Consider the following 25,933-nt stretch of genomic DNA (forward strand, 5'->3'; position numbering starts at 1 on the left):
TGGCGTATACACCAATTCACAATTGCGGCGAGCGCCTACAACAAACTCAAATTCAACAATTTCACCCATTCTTATTACTAGTTTGGAACCAACTGAAAGATGATTGCTATTTTACGCATCAACCACTGATCTTTTACAACTTATTCTTAATAGCTAATATACCGTTATTTTGAAACCAGTTGTGCATTACAACATACCTAGTTTCCAAAATATTACATTTAAATCATTAAATTTAGAAAAAAAAGACAAAATATTTTTTGGGCGTTATGTCCATTTCGTATGCGGACATATCGCCCAAAAAAATGTGGTGTTATGTCCTATTATTTTTGGGCATTATGTCCGCAGTATATGGGGACACAACGCCCAATTTCATTTTGGGGGTTATGTCCGGGGTTTGGGCAGACATAACGCCCAAAATCAATTTTGGGCGTTAAGTCTGGTCGCCGTTTTTCTTGATATTCGACTTTTATTTTTCAGAATGAATGTACTGTATCTCCCGAATGCAAGGATGTAGCGACGTCTAATTTTTTTCATATCCTATTTAGGATAGTTACATTAAATCTGTGCACAGAAAATAGTTCTATAGTCACAGGAAAAAAATTGGGGCTCAAAGGGTTAAACATTCCGACCCATTGGATCATTAAGGTATGTTTCAAAACAATACAAATAAATTATATCATGTAATAGATACGATAGGTGTATAGTGCAGTGTGAGCATTCCAACAAAATGTTCAGGACGCAATATTTACGAAGTTGTTTAGTATGAAGCCGCTGATGGCGCTTTACAAATGGATAATTTATTGAATTTATGGCACAAATAAAGTCGGTGGTGTTTCTCATGACAAATTGAAGGGGATGATGAATGTTCCGAAACGCATTTCTTAGCTGTATTTAGCGATTTAGATTTATCCAAGGGAATAAATGTGTCTCCTTAATATTCCAAACACACGAGCATGTTTATCCTTTCCGAATGAAAGGTATCTACATCTTTCCACGAAGAAAGTGCTGATTTGTTTTTGACACTTTCTTGCCATAAAGCTTGTGTAGTCCTCGGAAAGGCGAAAGCAAATAATCGGATCCCATTGGTCCGTTGGCGCATTAGTCATCACTGATTATATGCCGCGTGGAATCTCTTTTTTAACCATAGGAAGTATCTTTGTGGAGAATTGGAATATTAAACAATGACGACAACTGGCGATTTACTAAAATCCGAGTATTATCGAATTTGTCATTGAGTGATTCTCAAGCAAGAACAAAACCACGATTGTCTTATGCCGCAAATAGAACAAACGTTCAACATCAGACAACTTGGAATTATTTATAAATATGCCGCTAGATAAATCTCGAAAGGAAGATCAGGCACAAAAATCCCCATCAAAAACGAAAATGTTGAAGATCATTGACTTCAACGTACTGTGTACTGTGTGTATGGGTTATAAGCATGAGGCCGATCTGCGTCGACATAGTCAGTCGTATCGAGCTGCAGCGACTGCGTTGGCTAGGTCATCGAATGGATGGTGATGCTCCAGAATAAATGGCATATAAAAGCGAGCCTACTAATGGTTCACGCAGAAGGGGAAGGCTACGAATTCGAATTCCGGGACGAGCCAGGTAAGTTAGTAAGTTTAATTTGCTAAGAATTAGGTTGGAAAGCTTGAAAAGGCTGGGTAGTGACACAGGAAATGTTCTAACGTTTCCCTGTCTTCTATACATCTTGTGTGATGATTTACTTTGCTATATCCTGATTTAAATCTCCCCATACAATTTTTGTGTGTTTTCCCAGTCCCCTTGCTATCTCAATGAATTTTGTGGGTTTCCGTTGCCAGACACATTTCCGTTTCTAGACGCGTCTCACTAAAAGTTTTGGAATTATTTACATCTATTGTAGGTCGGTCGGTTTCACTCCAGGCGTGTATATAGCTATTTCGTTTCCTATTATTCCTACACACAGAAAAATATATGTTAGAAATATGTGTGGTTCCAAACATATTTATGTTTGCAACATTTTGTAACATATCTTAATTTTTATAAATGTATTTGCTGGGGACGGTCCGAAGAAACGCAAGTGTTCCATGTTTTGTTGTTGCGATGATATAGCAGCGAAAAAACAAAAACAAACTTGCATGAAACGCATGTGTTCTGTGATTTGTTATTGCTGTGACGAATGGGAGAGAAAGGACAAAAATAAGCTTGCATTTTGTTGTTGTTGCCATATGGATTTTCTGTTTGGTTTCGGGTGAATTTTTTCGCACATGCTAATCAAAATTTTTTTGTGTTATTTTATATATAGGCAATATTGCAATTTATTCCATTTTCGAAAACTCGGTTTTTTATTTTCGTACCACATCAATGATTTTTGGTACATAGGGTAAACCCACCTAATTCCGGCATGTACCAATAGTCGGCATCTGTTTTATAGAAATACAAAAAATACCTTGAATAATCTTCAATAATACTGCAACCTATCTACATATGTGTAAAATCGCATCGAGCTAAGTTCATTTATTCCGTCAAAATTTGGCATTTGGGTCAATGAGGTTTGTCAACACTAGCGATAATTCATGTTTGGGCATGTCGATTTCAAAAGACTTGTAACTATATTAAAATTATACATTTTTCACAAGGATCTTCTTCGCAATTGTAAAGAACATAGAAGAGAATACTTTAAAATTTAAAATCATTAAAAAATATTTGTAATTATGATATTTTTATCGATGCCGCCCTTGGGAACAAACATTTTTAAGGTTTTTCTATAGTCGGCATGTGGGTGAATAATAAGCACCTTTCGATAATTTTGGCTCAAAATTGGATAAAATGTTAAATAAGTGCTCTAAATAACGATTGATTTATAAAAACATCAGTTTTTAATGGTTTTTCATAATGGAAGACATGGTTTTAATCTTAAATTCTTTTAACTTTTGAAATGCCTTATTTAGCCATGCCGAGAATTGGATAAAAGGTTCCCGAAGTCGTCACCATGTTTTATAATTGTAATATTTTAATAAATACAATTATTTTATATAATTTTTTTTTAATTCAACGCTGATGGAATCGAATCCGATTGTAATAATAATAACACTGTGCAACACAAAAAATAATTACCGGGAAATTCTAACAGATTATGAAAGACGGGCTAAAAAATGAAGACACATGTATCGGCGTTTTGAAAGTTTACGTCGGGAGGCAACCTAAAAAGGGGGGACAATATTCCCCCTTTTCTAGAATTTTTATAATTTTCGAATTATGATTTCATGAAATCCTTGCATTTTAGGTATATAGTGTCTTCGGCAATATTACTGATAAAATATCTGGGAATATTTTGCTATACAACTTTAACCCTCAACCGACTCATTAAAGGGGTCTTTTCGGTCCCCTTTTCCAGGAGTGATTGAAAACTCATTCAAACCGGGGTTAAAGCTGCTCAGAATATTCTACAGAAATGTTCGCCATAAAATTTTACTATAAGTCTCAGAATAGACTAAAACTCAAAAATCAGTCTAAACGTCAAAAATCTTAAAAAACAAAAACTCATTTTAGGGTTAATATCGTATTTATTACTAGTTTTTACCCATTTTTCCCACAAGATGTCGTTTTAGAAGGATAGTATAAGGGACAAAAATATTCTCCATCAATTTTTAGCATAAGTCACTGAACAAGAGAAATCTGTATATATAATGTATATACCGAATATATAGTCATACATTTTGATCCAAAAAATTAAAATGTTCTTGTATTTTTTACGAAGACATTTCCCAGTATTTTTTTCGACTAAGTGCATTAAAGTAACATGAAACTTAATTTTAGGTATATAATGTCAAATAATAAAATATTCTACGTCAAAATCCACTTCAAGACTCAGAATAAACTATATATTTATATTCAATAGTTTTTAAGAAATTTGCAGTAAAAATTAACTAAAGTCTGCTGTTATTATATAAAATTTTATAATGTAAATTTCTTAAAAAATATTGAATATAAATATATACCTAAAATTAAGTTTCATGTTACTTTAATGCACTTAGTCGAAAAAAAATACTGGGAAATGTCTTCGTAAAAAATACAAGAACATTTTGATTTTTTGGTTCAAAATGTATGACTATATATTCGGTATATACATTATATATACAGATTTCTCTTGTTCAGTGACTTATGCTAAAAATTGATGGAGAATATTTTTGTCCCTTATACTATCCTTCTAAAACGACATCTTGTGGGAAAATGGGTAAAAACTAGTAATAAGTACGATATTAACCCTAAAATGAGTTTTTGTTTTTTTTAGATTTTTGACGTTTAGACTGATTTTTGAGTTTTAGTCTATTCTGAGACTTATAGTAAAATTTTATGGCGAACATTTCTGAGGAATATTCTGAGCAGCTTTAACCTCGGTTTGAATGAGTTTTCAATCACTCCTGGAAAAGGGGACAGAAAAGACCCCTTTAATGAGTCGGTTGAGGGTTAAAGTTGTATAGCAAAATATTCCCAGATATTTTGTCAGTAATATTGCCGAAGACACTATATACCTAAAATGCAAGGATTTCATGAAATCATAATTCGAAAATTATAAAAATTCTAGAAAAGTCGGAATATTGCCCCCCTTTTTTAGGTTACCTCCCGACGTAAACTTTCAAAACGCCGATACACGTGTCTTTTTTTTTAGCCCCTCTTTCATAATCTGTTGGATTTTCCCGGTAATTATCAAAAAAATTCTATTTTGTCGCACAGTAATTAATGAAATAATGAATTAATTGAAAATAATTAATGAAAATAGCAAAAAAATTAATTAAATAAATATTTTTGTTTAACTAAAATACGACATGCCGACTATTGCCGATAATTGGAAAAAAGTTCCGACTACAGTCAACTCCGCTTTACTGTAAGTCGCTTAACTGAAAAATATCGGATAAGTGAAAATTATTTTCTGCACCATTACATTTCATATTAATCGCTTACAATTTACACAGCATAAGTGAAACTTCGCATAACTGAAAATATCGGATAACTGAAATGGTTTTTGGAGTCAAATATTGCAATTTCCTATCAAATCACTCCGTATTACTGAAAATCTTTAAATTACAGAATAATTTGCATTTAGGAAAGCCCACCGTAACGGTCTTTTTGTACACGGTTTTGATATAACACGGTTTGAAAATTGAATATTTTAAATTTTTTTAGACGATTTTATTCCATTTAGCACGATTTGAAAATTTTAGGTACTTAAATTTTTTTGTCAAATTTAATTTTTGAGAAGTATGTTCATATCACAAAAAAGTATTTATGAAAGAAAAAAGTCTGAAACCATCGATAGTGCCGATAGTTTGCGAACACTAACTTAAAGATTTAAGTGAATTCTTCTTTAGCGCATATAATTTTTACTGGTCAAAGCAAATGTGAATAGCACTAATATAGGGGAAGAATTCCCTTTATGTATAAGATCAATGTCTTTTTTACCCGTTTTTTTTTTACACGTCTTCTTCTGGAACCAATCTACCGTGTAAAAACAGACTTAGGTGTACTGAACTATGTACAACTATGTATGTATACTAGATTTAAGAATAATGGATGATGAAATAAAGAAAGGACGCCATTCAGTATTGAGCGACCGAAAAGCAAACATCATCAGGTGTGCGCGAATCCACAAAGCAAAGAAAAAGTACAGTAGAGAAAAAGAAGTTAAACTTTTTAAAAAAGAAAAACTGAAGTGAAGAAATTAAATTCGAAAGAACTGAAGACAAATATAAACAAATTAAATAAAAAGTGATTTGTGTAAAGTGGTGGCTGAAAAGAAAAAAACTTTAAACAAAAAGCAATGGTGCGTGAGCAGTTAATGAACGAGGTAACACATTTGGAATAGATTTGTTGGAGCGGCAAGATCACCACAGGCCGAAATGGAAAAAGGTACGCCGGAACAGGCAGAACAAGCGGTTGAAGGCGAAGCAGAGGAAATGCAGATAAAGCTTCTCGAAACGAAGCTGAGAATGCTGAAACTAGAAAAGGAAATAAACGAAATGGAAGCGCAGAGAGCTGGAAAAGGAAGCATGTCCAGTTTTGCAGATATTGAAGGGGCGTTGAAAAGTTTAACGGTACGGCATTGAAAAATGGGTAGCGGAATTCGAGAAAATTACAAAGGTGGTTGGCTGCGCAAAGGCAGATAAATTTTTGTATGCACGCCGCATGATGGCGGGAAGCTTTATTTATGAGAAATACGAAGTCGGACAATTGGCAAGGATTGAAAAATGAAATGCTTGCCGAGATTAAAAAAGCGGTTGGTGCCAAGATCATACTAAAAAAGTTGGACAGCAGAAAATGGAGCAGAGGCAAAGAAAGTTTACACCGGAACGTCCTAGTAATGCAGGAAATTGCAGAAGATGCTCCAATAAGCGAAGGTGAGCTGGTGGAGTATATTGTAGAGGGCCTCCAAGAAAAGACGATGGCCGCAACAATATTCCTCAACGTGGACACAGTAGCCCGCTTTAAGAAATTGATTCCAAAATATGAAAAGCTTGTGGAGGAAAGAAGCCAAAGGCAGACAAACAGCGGTTTGGAAATGAAGACATTGGTCCAGTTAAGATGCTACAATTGCCATGAGTTTGGGCAGTACGCAACCAGCTGCCCGAAGGAGAAGCGACCGTTGGGATCTTCTTTTAAGTGTGGCATAATGGGCCATTTGAGAATGCATTGCCCTTTAAGAACAGTAGCAGCAGTGCCGGAGGAAGAACTGAGCTGGAATACAAAGATAAGAGTAGCTTTGGGTCGCGAAACGTCCGGTTCTGATTTTTATTTTGTTTCTTCCCTAATTGACACCGGTAGCCCTTGTAGTTTCATAAACAAGGCAGTGATACAATCGTTGAGCCCCAAATTGATTTTGAAGGTGGAAAGAGATTTGAGATTTAAAGGTGTGGACGGTAGATGGCTGAGGACATTTGGACAGATAGCAGCAGTATTGGAGTTTAAAAATAAAAGCGAAAAAATGAATTTTCATGTTTTAAGTGATGATGATGCCCCTTGTTCCTTATTGCTTGGGAGAGTGGGGGACCGGATCCCAATGAATTTGTTAATTCCGGAAATAAAATTAATTTATTTTTGTACACGGACACACAAAACGAAAAAAAGAAAGAGCCGTTAAAAATAAAAAATGAAACCAATGTAAATTTGTGTGGTGTTCTTGTGGAAATTAAGGAAGATAAGGAAAATGAGTGGGTAAAACACCGACAGGCTATATGTTGTATTAACAAGATGAAAGAAGATGAAATTAGTCATATACAGGGGATATGTAACATCGAAATAGAAGATGACAAAGAAAATTGGGATATTAATCCATCTTTAGAACTACAGGATAAGAAGGCAATTCGGAGTTTGATTCAAGAGAATTATTTTGAGAAATTTAACATGAACCCGAAGACATCGAAGTTCAAAGCGTCAATTTTGGTGAATTCTGGAAACGTGCCATACTGCTCACCGAGAAGGTTGTCGTGCCAATTGTGTTGACTAAAAAGAAGAGTGGAAAATGTAGAATGTGTATAGATTATAGGCCTTAAATAAAATTATAGTGAGGGATAATTACCCCCTCCCGCTGATAGAGGATTGCTTAGAACATTTGGAGGGAAAATCATGGTTCACCATTATGGATTTGAAGTCAGGTCTTTATCAGGTCAAATTGGACGATGATTCGACAAAGTATACATCCTTTGTGGTCCCTAACGCACAATATGAATTTTTGAGGCTGTCTTTTGGGCTTAAAAATGGACCGGCTATATTTCAGCGTTTCATTGCCGGAATTTTTCATGACTTTTTGGAGAAAAATGAAATGGTAATATATATGGATGGTATTGTAATAGCCTCGAAAACACTAGAAGAACACATTATGTTGTTGGAGAAGAGTTTGAGCAGATTAGCTATGTATTGGCTGAAGCTCGAAATTCAGAAATGTATGTTCGCTTATACTAAGATAGGGTATTTAGGGTATAAAGTTTCAAGGAAAGGTATAGAACCATCTGATGCACATATTGATTCAATTAAGCAGTATCCAATGCCGAAAAACGTTATAGAGATGCAAGCATTTTTAGGTTTATGTTCATATTTTAGGAAATTTGTGAAGGAATAGTATTAGAGCCTTTGAGATCCTTAAGAAGCATCTAGTCCAATATTAGATCCACAGATCCAGAAACAAGATATCATAGCTTTGAATTGGAAACATTGGCTATCATTTATTCCTTGAGAAGGTTTAGAGTATATTTGGAAGGAATATGCTTCAAAATTGTGACAGATTGTAATTCTCTCGCACTAACTCTAGCCAAGAGAAACATTAATAGTCGAATCGCAAGATGGGCGTTAGAATTGGAAAATTATAATTACTTAATTGTTCATAGGCCGGAAGTGAAAATGGGTCACGTGGATGCCTTATCTAGGATTGATCAAAACAATAACGTGGTAGCAACTATAGAGGCAGAGGATATAGATTTTCAATTGTGCGCAGCCCAAGCTAGAGACAAGGAAATAGCAGATTTAAAAATAAAGCTAGAGAGAGGTACGGTGAGTGGGTATGATATGGTGAATGGTGTGGTGTATAAAAAAATTAATGGTGATATACGATTTTTTGTTCCGAAGCAAATGGAAAACGTGGTAATTAGAAATATACACGAGAAATTAGGTCATTTAGGAGTGGATAAATGTTATTTAAAAATGAGAGATCATTACTGGTTTCCTGAAATAAAGCAAAAGTATAGGAAAAATTTCTGAAGTGTACACTACACAGTATACCGAAGGAGCAAAGACCTTTCCATACAATCCATTTAGATCATTTGGGTCCATTACCATCACTTCAATCAAAGAGAAAACATATTTTGGTCATTATTGACGCATTTACGAAGTTTGTTAGATTGTACCCGGTTCTCACAACGAGCACTAAAGAAGTCAATGCGGCATTATTAAAGTATTTCGACTACTATAGCAGACCAGTTAGATGCATAACGGATAGAGGAAGTTGTTTGACCTCGAAGGAGTTTTCTGACTTTTTAGGAGACACAAATATAGATCATGTGAAAGTAGCAGTGCACTCGCCTCAGGCGAAGTAGTGGACAAGCTATCCGAATACCTAGAGGAGAAATTGTTGGACCCCGGGGGGTATTGAGGAAATAAGAGACAAAGCAGAGGCTGCTATTACAAACACACAGAAGTATAACGAGCAAAGGTCCATGGAAAAGGGTTATAAAGTCAGTTCATTCAAAGTAGGAGATTTCGTAGTAATAAAGAATGTAGACACAACAGTAGGATTTAACAAAAAGCTTTTGCCAAAATTTAAGGGTCCTTATGTCATAAACAAGGTGCTGCCAAATGATAGATACGTAGTCAAAGACATCGAAAATTGTCAGATCACCCTTCGTTGTCTAACCAAGTGAAATAGTAAAAATATTGATAAAATTATCATTCTTCATGATATAGTTCACAATATGCAATTGCCCCCATAGATATTGATGGAGATTTTTCTTCCTGACCTTCCTTTTGGGATTTCTTAAATGCACTTTTTATAAATAACAGTAAAATCTACAATTTTATAAAATCATCAGCTGTCGTCGTTATTTTATATAAAGAAACTATCTCCGGTTCGACAAATCATTTTTAGTTGAATTTTCTCAATGTTGACTTACAACAGTTCTGTGAATTCGTCAACGATTGCTAAAATTACACAGTAATTATAGGAAGAATGTGTGAAAAACAAACAAACATGTTACTTCCTCGCGAAAAAAATTTGACACGGAAATTTAATTTCGTATATATATTTGTATTTTTTCAACAAGAAAGTCTTTCACTTTTACGGATTTTCAATTATCCGGGATTTCTATAAAGGAAAGTAAAGTGTTTGAAAATTTAAAATTTTAGTTAAAGATTTTTAGTTTCAATTTACCGATTTTTTCGATAAGCCGGCGTTATCCGAATTCGTCATCGTAGAAAACATTTCTGTTACAGAAACAGGAAATGGAAGAAGACAAAAGATGTACTTAAACATTATAAAAATGCCCTTTCCATCCCGACAAAAAATGCGTTCAAACTGAACTATTATCTATTATTTTTGCACTGTGTTGTTGTGATGACACAGCAAATAATTTACACGAAAATAAAGAAAACCAACATAATTCTTAACTAAAAACATAAAATAGTACAACGCGAGAATTTTGAACGCATTAGACTTTCATAAAAAACGATATTTAAATTTATTTCCAAAAAATAAAACATCATATTTATTAAAAGCCAAGGTTCCACTATTCATTCCTGAAATCAGTTAGTTCGATACGCTGTGCGACAAGAGTTTGATGCGAGTGAAAAATTTATATTGGGGTTGAAAGACCTTTGTGAGTATATGAAATATAATAGGTCAAAGTTCGGAGATACGCCGTGATCGTTTTTTCTGGCGACCCTATTATACTAGAAGCGATAGCTACATATCTTCATTTGTAGCTATTGTATTCATTTTAAGATATTACAAAATCGAATAAGGATGTTTTGTAAAACATTTCATTCTTTTAACTCGAATCATCGTGTGTCATTTTCGTCATTAATTTATTGAACCGGACTCCATATTCTATTAAAATGTTGCTCATAAGATTTTAATAAATTTATTGAAATATATATATATATATATATATATATACATATATACCTCTTTCATCTTTCATTCTGGGTGACCTACGCTGGTAGTGATCGATATATTGATGATTTAATATGATTCTGTTTTATGTGAAGTTAAAAATTTTCATAACCTTTAGGTTACTACTTACCGCAGTGACACTTCTAGCAGCATTCAAATAACAAGCAAATGCATCTTTGGGTTGATTGCAACTCTCATATAAAATTCCAAGATTTGTCCATGCTGCTCTATGACTCTTATCTAATTGAACAGCGCATATGTATGCCTGCAAAGCATCTGTGGGTTGATTTTGTTGCTGGTATAAAACTCTAAAATTAAATGAAAAATTAATTCATCAATATAAGTATTCTAAGTGGCAGTGAACGGTTTTAATGTGTTATATATTTTTATAAACAAAACGTATTTATGCTCGGTGAACTTTTTGTACCCACCACCGAGGTGCACATTTAAAATCCCTATTATTAATCAAGACTTTTATATTGCTATCAACTGAAAAGGAGAACATAAAGCTATAGACTCTCAGTTTGGAAAATTGCACTCGGACCTTCAACATACCATAATCCTCAAAATACCAAGAAATTGGGATAGATATTTACACCCCATGTGAACCCAAAATATCAAATTAGAACCAATTCAGTTGAAAAACTTACCCAACATGTCTAAAATAACTAACGTGACCAAGCTCCTCAAAATAACGAAATCTGAGAGGCAACGTCATATGGGGGCTACCCTAAATAGTGGACCAATATTGATAATATTTTTGATTGGAAATTGACAAGAAACTTAAATTACTACATAAATTACTAATAATATACTAAATTAATTACCGGGAAATTCCAACAGATTATGAAAGAGGGACTAAAAAAAGAAGACACGTGTATCGGCGTTTTGAAAGTTTACGTCGGGAGATAATCTAAAAAGACGGGGCAATTTCCCCCTTTTCAAGAATTTTGATAATTTTCGAATTATGATTTCTGGAAATCCTTGCATTTTAGGTATATAGTGCCGTCGCCAATATTATTGATAAAATATGGAGGAATATTTTGGTGTACAACTTTAACCCTCAACCGACTAATTGAAGGGTTCTTTTCGGTCCCTTTTTCCAGAAGTGATTGAAAACTCATTCAAAACGGGGTTAAAGCTGCTCAGAATATTATACAGAAATGTTCACTATAAAGTTTTACTATAAGTCTCAAAATAGACTAAAACTCAAAAATCAGCCTAAACGTCAAAAATCTTAAAAAAAACAAAAACTCATTTTAGGGTTAATATATATGAGGTATATTAACTCATTTTAGGGTTAATATACCTAAAATTAAGTTTCATGTTACTTTAAGGCACTTAGTCGAAAAAATACTGGGAAATGTCTTAAAAAAAGAACATTTTTAATTTTTTGTTCAAAATGTATGATTATATATTCGGTATATGGGCAACATTGCCAATTTTTTAACATAGCTGAAGCCGAGGTTCACCCCTTTATAACTTGGGAATTACTTAAGTATATGAAAAAAGAGAATAGTTTTGGGTTTATTGGTCTGTCGTTGCAAACTTTTCATGATATTTACCTCCTAAGTTTATATGCGTGGAAGCTGTATCTACTTTAATGTGAAAAAATGTGTAAAAACAGGTTGAAGCGAACCAGTTTTTTATGTTCTCTATCGATTTGTTACTAAGCCACTCAATTCACGGTCTTCGTGTCAAAGTAAAACTAGGAGCCAACAAAATGAGGACTACGTCTACTATGTATCATTTTTCAAAATTTTATCTGCATCTGCCTTTAAATGGTGCTGACATTTTGAAGCTCGATTTTGAGTGTTTTTTTAATTTTACTTCTAGCTTTAATACGCAAACAGGAATTTATAAAAATCGATTATAAGATTATTGTAGTCGCGAATCTGCGTAATTTGATATATATTTTGTGTAAGTAGTAGGTACAGCTTCAGAGTAATACTCATCCAAAGTTGAAAAATTTGCGCGATCAAATGTCTAAAAAACCTAGACTTATAGTAAAACTTTATGGTGAACATTTCTGTAGAATATTCTGAGCAGCTTTAACCCCGTTTTGAATGTTATTGTCACCAATATTATTGACAGACTATACCCAACACAATGCATTTTACTATTGACATTTAACATGTGCTTGTCATTGGAAATGAAATAGTGACATGGTCAGTAGTAAGTCAGTAGTTTGTATATATAGACACAGTGTCACATATGTAGACACGGTCAGTAGTAAATCAATATGTCACTTTTAATTTTTTATTATTATTATTTTTTTGCTTAAAATTGTTTCTTCAACAATTAATTAAAATAATTATGATTGACTTCAATAACTTTTAACACGCGCTTTTAACAAAATTTCTGTCTATTGCCGCCAGCATATTTCTAATAAAAGAAAAGTAAGAATAAGCATAATCATGCTCAGTTGGCTGTTAACATAACAAATGCTTCTTCTTGTTAAATGATATGTAGACAAGTTGTTGACATGTCGCCACAATAGTAGGTTAGGTTAGGTTTGGGGATGTGCAGTCACTTATGTGGCTGCAGCACTCTGAGACCGGTTGAGAATCTTACATAAATGAATGAAAGAAGAATGAAGGTCGATGGCTCTATGAGTCAGACAGAAGATGTGTTACGTGCCAAGGTTGTATGTTCCTAACCGCTTTATGTTTCTAATTATGCTGTAGATTAAATCAGGTTCGGTTGTTGAGAAGAAGCTAAGACTCGGTAGAAAATGAGCACCCACTAGTCTGTGCCGCCTGTAAGCCAGGGCTGGGCAATGACACAGGAGATGCTCAATTGTCTCTGTTTCCTCCCATTTACCCATTTACTAGTAAAAGCCCTGATGTTGCAGTGACCAGTGATGATTCCCGTCATCACTCTAATTTTAGCTTTGCTCAGGTTCGGCCAAATGGATCTTGACACGTTGCACCTAGGTTCGTTGTGCCAAAGTTCACAGGCTATTTCGTCAAAGAATGCCTCAAAGTTCCTATAGAAAAGACATGTTGGTGGTTTGATTGAGTCATCAGTTTCTAGATCGGTGGATTGAGATCCTCGTCTAGCTAGTTCGTCCGCTCTTTCATTACCCAAGATGTCACAATGTCCTGGTACCCAACACAACCGATAGCTATGGGTAAGTTCTTCCAGAGCTGCTCCAAGACGGCTTCGGATTTGATGTAACAAGATTTGATGGCTTTAAGAGCCGCTTGACTATCCACAAAGGTAGTCACCGGTTCAACGACCTCAGCATCCAGACTTTTTATCAATTCCGCCGCATTCCAGATCGCGAAGATTTCAGCTTGGAAAACACTACAGTTGCAATCCAGCTTGTAGTTAACTCAAGGCCTAACCTTTCACAGTAGACGCCTGCCCCAGTACCTTCATCCATCTTGGATCCGTCTGTATAGAAGGCCAGACCGTCCAGAGGAGGGTTACTTCGTTTCCAGTCGTCTCTACTAGGAATAACGACATCTACATCGTCAAATCTAAGGATTGGTGATATATAGTCGCTTAGTTTAGCGCGTTGGTCCAATGCTATACCTGGTTCATTCAGAACACTACCATGCCCAAAGGTACAGTTTCGCCAGAGTTTTTGTTCATGCAGCCTTAGAGCGCTACGCGCAGCCTGACACTTAATGCTGAGGCCCAGAGGCTTGAAGTACAGCATTGCGTTCAATAGTAGTCAAAAGCGATACAACACCCCACATTTCCTTCAGGGTAATTATACCCTTCACCACACTATGGTATTGTCTTTGTGTATATTTTTGTACAAAGTGCAGGTCGCATTTTTGATTTGAATTGGATGAAATTCGAATTTTTGAATGGACGAATCCTATTGAAATTGGGAAAATTCGTTTCAGATTTATATATAGCTCCCATATATATTTTCGTCCGTTTTAAGGTAAACGCACCAAAGTCCCTTTATATCCTTCGATATGCACGAAATTCGGCACAGCATACTAAATTAAGTCTACAATGATATGTGTTAAATTTCGTAAAAATCGGTTCAGATTTAGATATAGCTCCTATATATATTTTCGTCAGATTTTAGGTAATGGTGCACCAAAGCCCATTTATATCCTTCGATTTGCACGAAATTTGGCATAGCGTAATGAATTAAGTCTAGAATTATGATCGGTAAGTTTCTGGAAAATCGGTTCAGATTTCGATATAGCTACCATATATATTTTCGTCCGATTTACACGAACTTTAGCATTGCGCAATGAATTGTCTAGAATGATGAGTGGTAAGTTTCGGGAATATCGATTCAGATTTCGATATAGCTCCCATATATATTTTCGTCCGATTTTAGGTAAATGGCGTACCAAAGTCCTTCGATTTGCACAAAATTTGGCATAGCGTACTGAATTGAGTCTAGAGTAATGTGTGATAATTTCGAAAAAATCGGTTCAGATTTCGATATAGGTCTAACAGTGCATATATATTCGTCCGATTTTACATAAATGATGCACCGAACTCCTAATGTTTTCCGATTAACACCAAATTTTGCACAACGTATCCAATTGAGACTTGGATGACGTTAATTCCTTACTGGTTTATTTTTAAGTTTGTTGGTATGTTATTAATATGTAACATCTCCAATGTTAACCTTCTGTTGTAATTGTTCTCTGACGGCAATACACGTATGTCGTCAAAGTTTGGTATGTGATTTTTAAGTTTACAGTGTTCTGCAAGAGCGGTATTTTGGTTGTTGTTTTGGTTCCTTAATTTTATGTCCGATTTGTGTTGAGATAATCATGTTTTAAGTTTGTTTTTCGTGGTACCCACATACATTTTTCCATATTTATCATCTTTTGATCCATCACATTCAATACGGTATATCACGTTGTCTCTCAGAAATATAAATCTTTGATTTATAATGTTTTTCTGTTTTCTCTTTCGTCGTTGGCATGTTGTATTTGTTTAATAAATTTTCTATCAGTAATTTTGGCAAACTATTTTTGGTCAGTATTACTAATATTTTATGTTGATTATTTTCATGGAACTTATTGTCGCTGATATTTAATATTCTGTTTTTAAGGTTTCTTCATGTGTTGATAATCATTTGTTTTGGGTGTTTGGAGTAGAAATTTAATATGCGACCAATCAAGTTCAATGTTCCCGTCTTTTCTTCTTATGAGTTGTCGAGATATGGAATGGAACCATTATTTTCCTCTTCCATGATAAATTTTATGCTTTGATAGAAATTTTTGAAAGTCGTAAAAGTATCTACTATTGCATCTCTCCCAATTATTATAAATAAGTTTTCTACGTACTTCGTCAATATCACAGGGTCTTCAGTTGTTCCATACAGGTGTCAAATAGTTTCTCCATCACTATATCAGCTACAATCAGAGAAGCAGGTGAACCCATTGGAAGTCCTTTCTTTTGTTTATATATCTTATTCTCGTATTGAAAATATCGGTTGTGTTTAATGCAGAACTTTAGAATACTAAAAAATAAGCTCTGTCATATTAGTGTATTCTTTAATTTCATTCTATTTTTCGGCTATTATTTCTAGTCCAAGGCCCACTGGTATACATGGAAAAAGTGATACCACATCAAATGACATCATCCGCTCATTGTCCTTAATCGTCAAGTTTTGTATTTTATTTCTAAATTGCAGCGAATCCCTTACATAGTATTTTGAGTTTTTGTCAAATTTTTTAGAATGTTCCGCATATTGCGGAACAGCAAAATGCGGTGTTAAGTGCTGCGTGTTTTGCTGTTGAGGAGACTGAGAGGGTGTCTCATATTACGACATCGACGATTCCTCAGACACGATGGAAGATGAGTTGGCGCAGCATGAAGCGTAACTCCTTTCGCAGTACACCTGAATCCGGATCAGTCCAAAGCAACACCGAAAATGCACCTATTCTCTACACCCATTGCATTTCACCAAGATGGATCTGTGATGGATGGGGTTGCGGCAAACACTACAGAACCAGGATCCGAGATTTCTTTCTACCACGGCACGGACCATTAGGGTTCGGAGCAGTCATTCCGGGATATAATGCCGATCCAATGACAAAAATAACGCACACGTACTTGTATTTGTTGAGGTGGCAGCCTCTAATCGGAGTCCATCTCCGAATCAATCCGGTACATAAAACCAGCGGCCGTGGCATTGACATATATAGTACTTGTTACCGGCGGATAAAATAAGTAGCCGGTTTATCCCACCATTTAGAAACCTCCATAGTCCGGACTATGGAGTTCCCGTTCCCTACGATATAGGGAACAGGGAACACCACTTACACGCTTCCACGTGTAAGTGACGCGGAACTTAATGAATAAAAGTAAATCTAGAAAATCAAAATTATTGATTTTTTCGTCTGAAGAGAAAATACCTAAGTTTTTTTGTAATTTTTAATTTATGTCCGAAAGATTAAAAAAAATAAGTAAAATAACAATAAATTTCTATATTTTTGACATGGTACATATAACAAGGTAGATGTAGAGCAACATAAAACCAAAATGGAACTGCTGCGGAATGAAGATATTTAAATATATTAAATTAATAAATATTTAAAAAAAATCCGAATATATAAAGAAATGTATTACTCAAAAATTCGCCAAAATTGTCTAATTTCCATTCATAGTTGTTTTTAAATTAGTTTAGAACATATGGGCATTTCGCGGTTACCACGACTTTCGGCGGCAGTTTTATATGTTAAATAAATCAAACCCAATGATTTTTTTTACAATTCACTCTTAAACATTTTTGTAGTATTTTATAAGTACTATCAATGTTAAAAAGTTGAAAGCCTTTGGTTTTTGTTAGCCAAAAAAAGAGGTAACCCACGCGACTTCAACCAAGTATGGATTTAGATGACATTGCTAATAATGTGAAAACGCTGCAAATTATGGGAATATTTTGAGCATTAAATGTATTTTACATAAATAAGAAATATGAAGTTGAAGTTTTCCCGGAAAGACGCATATGATTTCAAAAACGATAACTTGTAGACATTTAAATTTTCTTTATTTCATCAATAAAGTGTAGTGCGAATAATTGATACATCGTTTAAACGAAGTTCAGTTAATACAAACGTATTTCAATTAAACGATCTGAAATACTGAAAAGGCTTACGTTATGTTCAAATATCTTTACATTTGTTCTTATTTATTAGCTTTAAAAATGGTACCTAGTCATTGATCTTTTAGGCAAAAAACACTTTCCAGCAATAAACTTCGAGTCAGTGTGGCTTTTTTTGAACGCTTTTAATTAAACCACACAAAATAGCATTTCTTAACTTTTTTGTTACAACATCATCATTCTTTTTAAAGCAATATTTTTTGATGAGCAAGATTGTAATGCTCTCTTTATTTTTGAAGATTCTAGAGATTGTTTCTGTACTAAATTGGTGTCGATTTTAAATTTCTTTTTTTGTCATTCCTATCTTTAATTTCTAAAAATGTATATATTTTTTTCTTAAAGTATGGCAAAATTTTTGGTGAAATTCGCAGAATTGCAGATCATTTAAGTAATAAATTAGTCGCCACAAAACGCAACGCATAAATTTGTCCATTAAACGGGGTTGGTTTCAAGGAAATATGATTTTTTTAAGTAATTTCATTTTCAATTAACCAATTTTTTATTTAAGCGTTGTAAAAAGTGTGAAATATTTAAAGAATTGACCTCAAGCTTAAATATCTTTAATTTGCTAAATAGACATAGAATTTGATTGTGATCCATAATGTATAAATTCTTCGTGGGGTCATTTTTTATATACATTCCACTTTATAAGGAGGGTATGTATAGGTTTATAGTTAATATGTACTTAACAATATTTACCCTATAGAACACCAAGTATCTGCGTTTCCTTCACTTTTTTCCACAGAATTTCTGTAGGCAATAAATGCGTCATGAACCTTGTTTATACCGGCATAGCACCGACCAAGCAAATATAGAGATTGGCCAGATTTTGGGTTAGCTTCAATTGATTTTTGCAAACAAAGAATTGCATACGACTCACGTTGTTTTCTTTCACCAAAATAGTCATGACAGTGATACATCCATCCTGAATATATAATACATTAATTAAAATAACTGCAGCGGCACATTATTAAAGAAATATACGTACCTAATTGTCTATAAATTGCAGCTTTTAGCTCCAATGTCAGCTCTTTTTCATTAAGCAATTGCTCGTACAACTCCTTGGCCGATTTATATTTATTCTGGACTTCATAAAGGTGAGCAACATGAAAACGAACTGTAAATAAAAAAAACATAAATTACAAATAAAATATGTAAATGATAGTTTATGTCCATGCGTTACATTTGTGAAACTAATATAGTAGCCATTGCTTCAAAAAAAAAATAATAATAATAATAATAAATAAATAATAAAATTCCAAAAATGTAATACTTTCTTTATATATCATCACTTTTGTGTTAACGTCCTTAATTAGGTTGGGTAAGAAAAAATAATAACATTTTGGATTTTTATATTTAATCAGTGTTTGAAAATAAACATTATATTACCTTTCATAGTGTTCTGTACCGTACCGTACAAGGTGGATAGGTACACTAAAATAACACAAAATCGTAGTGTACAGATACGTAGAATTTACATCAACGGGTATACATTTTTTTAATGTTTTCAATAATATTGGGAGATCTAATTGTAAAATGTTAGTATGAAAAATGATTTGTTTCTTGAAATGAAAAATAAAACTGGCAAAATGTTCATTATATAATAAATATCGGAATTATACATCTATGATTCATACTTTCAGTAATACTTAATATTGAGAAAACATTCCAGATTTGGAAACTGTTGCAAATCAGCATAAGTATTACATGTTAATTCATGAATACAGGTGTACAAATTATGATTCATACTTTCAGAATAAATTAATTTTGCAAAAATATCGCAAATTTGGTTATTGTGTTAGAAATCAACATAAGTACCCAGTAGAAAGTGTCTTGCAGACAACATTAACGAATCGTGCAAGACAATGGCAATTCCTTGAAGACACTTTGCAGACAACAATGTGAGATCCTTGACGAAAATTTCACACAAGTGTCGCAGTATTCATGCAAGACAACTTGGGCGACAAAGTAAGCGAAGTTGTCGTTGACGACAACTTTAGCGACAAAACTCCCTACTTTTCGTTGACGACTATCATCGACTATGTCGTTTACACAGTCGTTGACGACTGTGTGACGACCATTGTCATCAATCATACCCCATTAAAAATTCAAATTAAAATATACATATGGGCAATATTGCCAATTTTTTTATATTCCATTTTCAAAAAAACAGCTTTTTTGTTTTTGTGGCACATCAATGATTTTTGGTACACATATAGAGAAAAATGTTCTGATTCCGAAACCGTTCGCGATCAAATTTTTGGTTGATGCGCGCAAAAGTTATCGAGGTTTTAATTTTGGACATAAGAAAAAAATCTTAAAATTACGCCGTTTATTATATTGACCAAAAACGTTGATATATATCTTCCTCCGTAAAATAAGAATATGAATATATTATAATAATCACGATAAAGTTGCACATATTCGCGAAATATGAGAAAATTAAAAAAAAATTAGCAGATTACATCAATATTTTCATTATATTAATGACGTACACACACCTAAAAATTAATTTAAAAATATCTACATAATCTAAACACCATGGTGAATGAAACGATATCAAAACCACACAAGTCCGTGTAGCGGTTTCTAAATCAAAGCGACAACAAAACAAGATATTGAGGAAAAATATTTGTTTTTGGTTCGAAAAAAATAATGTCATCATATTTATTTTTTTAATTGTATACAAGAAATTTCAGAAAAAATGTTGGGGTTATTCTGCTATTTTATCCGAATTTCGCCGAAAAATTGACATATATAATAATCACTTTTTGTGTATAAGTATACGCCTTGCGGATTATATCAAGACCCTTCCGATAAATCTTAGAATTCTATAAATAGGAATAAATCTTAAAATAAAATATTATGAAATATACATTTTAAATTGCGTCTAAATCGCGTAATTCTCAAAATCATTTGATGCGCATGCGGTTTTCAGGAAGTACTGAAGTTTATCTTCCAATCCATATATATTTTGCGAAATTTCATTTGACGGCTAAGATGTGCCGCACGTTACATTGAAGTACCCAAAAAATCGTTAAACGCGAATAATTTCCGAAAACTCCATATGCCATTAACGCGCATCCGATTTCGGTGTGCACCCTAAAAAAAATACATCGATCTATACCATTTCAATGTGGTCCATTAAGAACCATGGATGTGCCAGCACAATCTATTTTAGAGATAAATTGCGTACATCTTTCTTTCGGCTGAAGTTTTTAAAGTTCTCTTTTCGAAAAAGATCAAAATCCGTATGAGGTCATTTATTGAAGGAAAACGCAAATAAATCCGCAATATTTTCAAAAACATTTTTTGCCAAATTTCGTGTTTTTGGAAATGATAATGTACAAAATTTGGTAAAAAACCTTATTGATCGCGGGTAAAAATGACAGATCTAAAGGTAAAAATAGGTATTTTAGAAATTTGATCGCACAAAATTCGCACCTGCGGATGAGTATTACTCTGAATCTGTGCATACTACATACACAAAATACATATCAAATTACGCAGATTCGCGACTACAATAATCTTATAATCGATTTTTATAAATTCCTGTTTGCGTATTAAAGCTAGAAGTAAAATTAAAAAAACACTCAAAATCGAGCTTCAAAATGTCAGCATCATTTAAAGGTAGATGCAGTTAAAATTTTGAAAAATGATACATAAGGGGCGTAGTCCCCATTTTGTTGGCTTCTAGTTTTATTTTGACACGAAGACCGTGCAATGAGTGGCTTAGTCACAAATCGATAGAGAACATAAAAAACTGGTTCGCCTCAACCTATTTTTACACATTTTTTTACATTAAGTAGACACAGCTTCCACCAAAATAAAGTTTGGAGGTCAATATCATGAACAGTTTGCAACGACAGATCAATTAACCCAAAACTATTCACTTTTTTTCATATACATAAGTAGTTCCCGTGTTATAAAGGGGTGAACCTCCGCTTGAGCTATGTTAAAAAATTGGCAATATTGCCCATATACATTTTCAATTTATATTTTTTATAGCATGTAATTTATTATACAACAAGAAATATACATTGCATTTACGTTGATAATAATATAAATCTGGAGTAGGTACTATAAGTTCATGCATATTGTAAATCTTATTGGCCTTTAGGCTTTTTTACAAAATAAAATATAAATAAAAAAATAAACACATTTCCTGAGAAGTTGTCGAGATGATTTTCTCCATTTTAACATCATCTGTAATGAAACAACAACATTAAAACGCATTAAAATTTGAAACATCCTTCAGATATTACTTACAATATTTTACCAATCGTCATTTATTTGCCCCATCCTAATACCATAGACAGACGACAGCCTTAATTTGCATTAAAAATTTCTTACAGCCTGTTTTTATAAAATTCCAAACGAACGAATTCGAGTGACTTACGACCAAACTCCTTGGTTTTGAAAAATATGTCATTTATTTTTGTTTTGAATCAGAAAACCTTTATAAACATAAATAAATTTACCCCTGAATTTTACAAAAACATGCTGTTAATTTGAATTAATATTTACCCCTGACAGACGAGAGTTTCTGTATTTACGAAACAGTTTTTTGCTTCAAAACAATTGTTTGTCTGTGTGTATGATGAAAATTTTTTACATTTGTTTCGATATTTTTCGGGATTACATCTTTGGGAAATAAATACATGACATAAAGGAGGAATAGCAATTATGATCTTAGCAAAACAGCTCCCAATTTAAAAAATGGTTGAAATTTGCCTTCATTTCTTATTTTTATTTTCATAAATATACATAAATTTGACAAGAAACAATTAATTTTCGACAGCATTGCCATATTGAAATTGCCTAATTCAGTATAAATTCAGTTTGATTTTGTGCATTAACAACACATAAAAATGAGGATAATGTACAAGTTAATTTGAATTAAGGCTGTTAATGCAAATTAAGGCTGTCGTCTGTCTAGGCTATAAGAGTAAAAAAATCATTCAAATAATGATACAAATAATTATATATTCAATTAAACTTATACCATAGACAGACGACAGACTTAATTTGCATTAAAAAGTTCTTAATTTGAATTAAAATTTACCCCTGACAGACGAGAGTTTCTGCATTTATGAACCAGTTTTTTGTTTCAAAACTATTGTTTGTCAGTGTGTAGGAAGAAAATATTGACATTTGTTCACAATATTTTTTAGGATTACATCTTTTTGAAATTGATACATGACAGGAAGGAAAACTAACAGCTATAATGAAGATAAAACAGGTCCAAATTTGAAGAAATGTTGAATTTTGCCTTTATTTCTAATTTTTATTTTCGTAAACGTAAACAAATTTGACAACAATCAATTGATTTTCTACAGCATTGCCATATTGAAATTGCTTAATTCAGTATAAATTCAGTTTGATTTTGTGCATTAACAACACATAAAAATGAGGATAATGTACAAATTAATTTGAATTAAGGCTGTTAATGCAAATTAAGGCTGTCGTCTGTCTAGGCTATTACCTATTTTAACCAAGAAAACACGTATTCTTTATCCTAAATTTCTTATATATTTTCAAAAAAATTTTCTATTTGTTTCTATCAATATTTTATAGTACACCCGATTCAGACTATTTTTGTTTTCTTTACATATTTCTAGAAGAACGACATATCATGTGTTTAGTCATGAATGACAATTCCATAAATTTCGTCAACGTTTCGTCAATGAAATTGTCCCGAAAGAGAGCATTTTCTGCTGGGTACTACATGTTCATTCATGTATTGACAAATATTACAAAACCACATACAGGTACAGTATAGAATAAGGTTCTGATTCCCAGAATACCATTTCATATTTCCATTATTTGAATATTCTTACTTTTTATGCTCAGGCAGTTTTGTTGGAATTGGGGAAACATTACTTATGGACAGTGGAAGTAGTGCAATACTTGAATTTTTAACAATAAATTGCCAATTTTGACAACTTGGCCATGAATAATTGAAATAATGGTGTGAATAAAAACAAGAAGGAGTTAAGAAGTTATTTATTACTATTGTTGTAGTACTCATCCCATTATTGGACCAAATTCGCTGTTATTTTCCTTCTGGTTGTCATATGTGGTATAGTTAGTGTTATTTTTGCAGCCATCTGTGAAACTTGTATAAAATATATTGCTGTTCTATATATTTCCATGCCATTAAATGTTTGAAACTTGAACAGTCCAGTCTCAAGAAAAAAATGTAGAATTTTTATGCCCAAAATCCTTATTGGTGATTCAACTTTCGATGCAGAAAATATGGACAACAGTATGTACTGTATTTCCCGAATGCAAGGATGTAGCGATGCCAAATATTGTCCATATCCTATTTAGGAAAGTTGCATTAAATCTGTAAGCAGAAAATTCTTCTATAATTACGAAAAAAAAAAATCGGGGCTCAAAGGGTTAATGAACAACCTAGGTGATAATAATACTCGTTTGCGCTCCCAACTCAAAAATGTTGTCTGTCCCTGAAAACGTTGTTTTCGAACCAATATGTTTGTCCGTCTATTTTCAAAAACATCCTTATATACTATCAAAACTACAATCATTTGACTTTTCAGGTATGTCAAGAAATTCTAATGTCGATGTTCACTTGGACATTTTTATTTCTGGCCTCATTTATATCCATTCAGTGTACTTTCGTGAGAATAGGAGTACAGCTGAATTATTGGAGGGAGTAACGGATAATATTAGGTTGAATTTTAATGATCACAAACTCTCATTCATACTCTCTATGGATTATGTAATTTATTTTTATGAATAAACATAGAAATCTACGTGTTGGCGTTTAAAAGTGGTGTTCCGCTGGGGTCTGTGATTGGGCCATTGTTTTTCTTATTATTTAATTTTAATTTAATTTATTTCGCTTTTTTACTACAAATCCCAAAAGGTTATTGATAGTTACACAATACAACAACTATTTAAGCTCCTCTTACACTTAGCATAAACATAAATAATAAAGCATAACAAACTTAAAAAAAAATAAAAATAAAAAAATTATGCAATGAGTAGTTAAAGGTTTTAAGCGGACGTTGAAGACTGTTAAATATAGGGCAACTCTGACTAAACATGATCTTTTCATGAGCGAAGTCATACGCGGCAACATTATTTGCTTATTTCTAGTAGATTGCCTAAATGAAAAAAGATTAACAACAGATGCAGGAATCTGGAGCTTTTGAAAATAAAAATTTCTAATACACACAAAATGTTTAAAACTACAACCAAGGGAACTCTCAACATATAATGGTACTTGCTGATGACAACGCAAATTGTAAACATAACGCATTACACGACAATAAATGCAATTTATGCTACACATACCCACAACTACCACTAAATATTTCAAGACCATACAGAAATATTGGCATTATCAACGCATGTACCACACGTATTTTTATAATACGAGGTATAACGAGTACAACTTTCTCAGCGTAAAGTTCACCCTAGACACCACCGAATCGACATGCGCTTCAAATGCCAAATTATTGTCAATCGCAACACCTAATTTTTTTTACGACATCTATAATATTATTACAGACGGTAACAGAAATTGAACTATCGGGTATATGACCAAAATACATAGCCTTTGTCTTTTCCGCATTGATATTTAGACCATTGACGAACATTCAATCTACTAAAAAACTAATAGTAAAATCAATTACACTCTGAAGTACATCTAAAAACACTAAATCTCCTAAAAATAGAAGCTGAACATCTCCTAAAAATAGAATGAATAGCAAACGCAAAGGACAAACAAGATTTGCTGCTAACACGTCTCAAAAGATCATTAATGTACATGTATAAAGTAACGGCCCAAGCACAGACCCTTGCGTCACCCACTACTTACAGACAACATACTAGACACACAATTTTTTCTACTAACATACTGTTTTCTATCACACAAATAAGTGTACACGCGGATGAAGATAATTTAAAGCCTTCGAAAAGTTTTTCGACCAACCCAGCGATATTGATTTTATCAAACGCCTTTTCAAGGTCAAGTGACAATAGCACATAACAACCTCCATCTCTGACTCTTTTCCTGACGTTCTCTGTTAGACTAATTAAGAGGGATGTAGTACTACGATTACATCGAAAGCTGACTATCGTGCAAAAGAGACGACTCGTCCAAGTAACCCATAATTTGTTTTTTTTTATTACATGTTCTGCCAGATCCATTTTTTTTTTTT

The 25,933-nt window shown here is 33.2% G+C and overlaps 1 protein-coding gene across 1 annotated transcript in view; it reads right to left on the reverse strand.

Annotated features, from left to right (window-relative positions):
• LOC133324112 (histone demethylase UTY) overlaps positions 1 to 25,933 on the reverse strand; it is a 182,922-nt gene that overhangs the window by 91,134 nt on the left and 65,855 nt on the right. Inside the window, exons 4-6 of the mRNA XM_061532995.1 lie at positions 18,730 to 18,858; positions 18,441 to 18,666; positions 10,773 to 10,950 (exon numbers count right to left, since the gene is read on the reverse strand). Of these exons, the coding sequence (XP_061388979.1) occupies positions 10,773 to 10,950; positions 18,441 to 18,666; positions 18,730 to 18,858 (533 nt within the window). The remainder of the gene's footprint in view (positions 1 to 10,772; positions 10,951 to 18,440; positions 18,667 to 18,729; positions 18,859 to 25,933) is intronic.

This window comes from Musca vetustissima, unplaced genomic scaffold (assembly GCF_032173495.1).
Source record: "Musca vetustissima isolate MV318-11 ecotype Yass unplaced genomic scaffold, APGP_CSIRO_Mvet_v1 utg36391, whole genome shotgun sequence".
NCBI lineage: Eukaryota > Metazoa > Arthropoda > Insecta > Diptera > Muscidae > Musca > Musca vetustissima.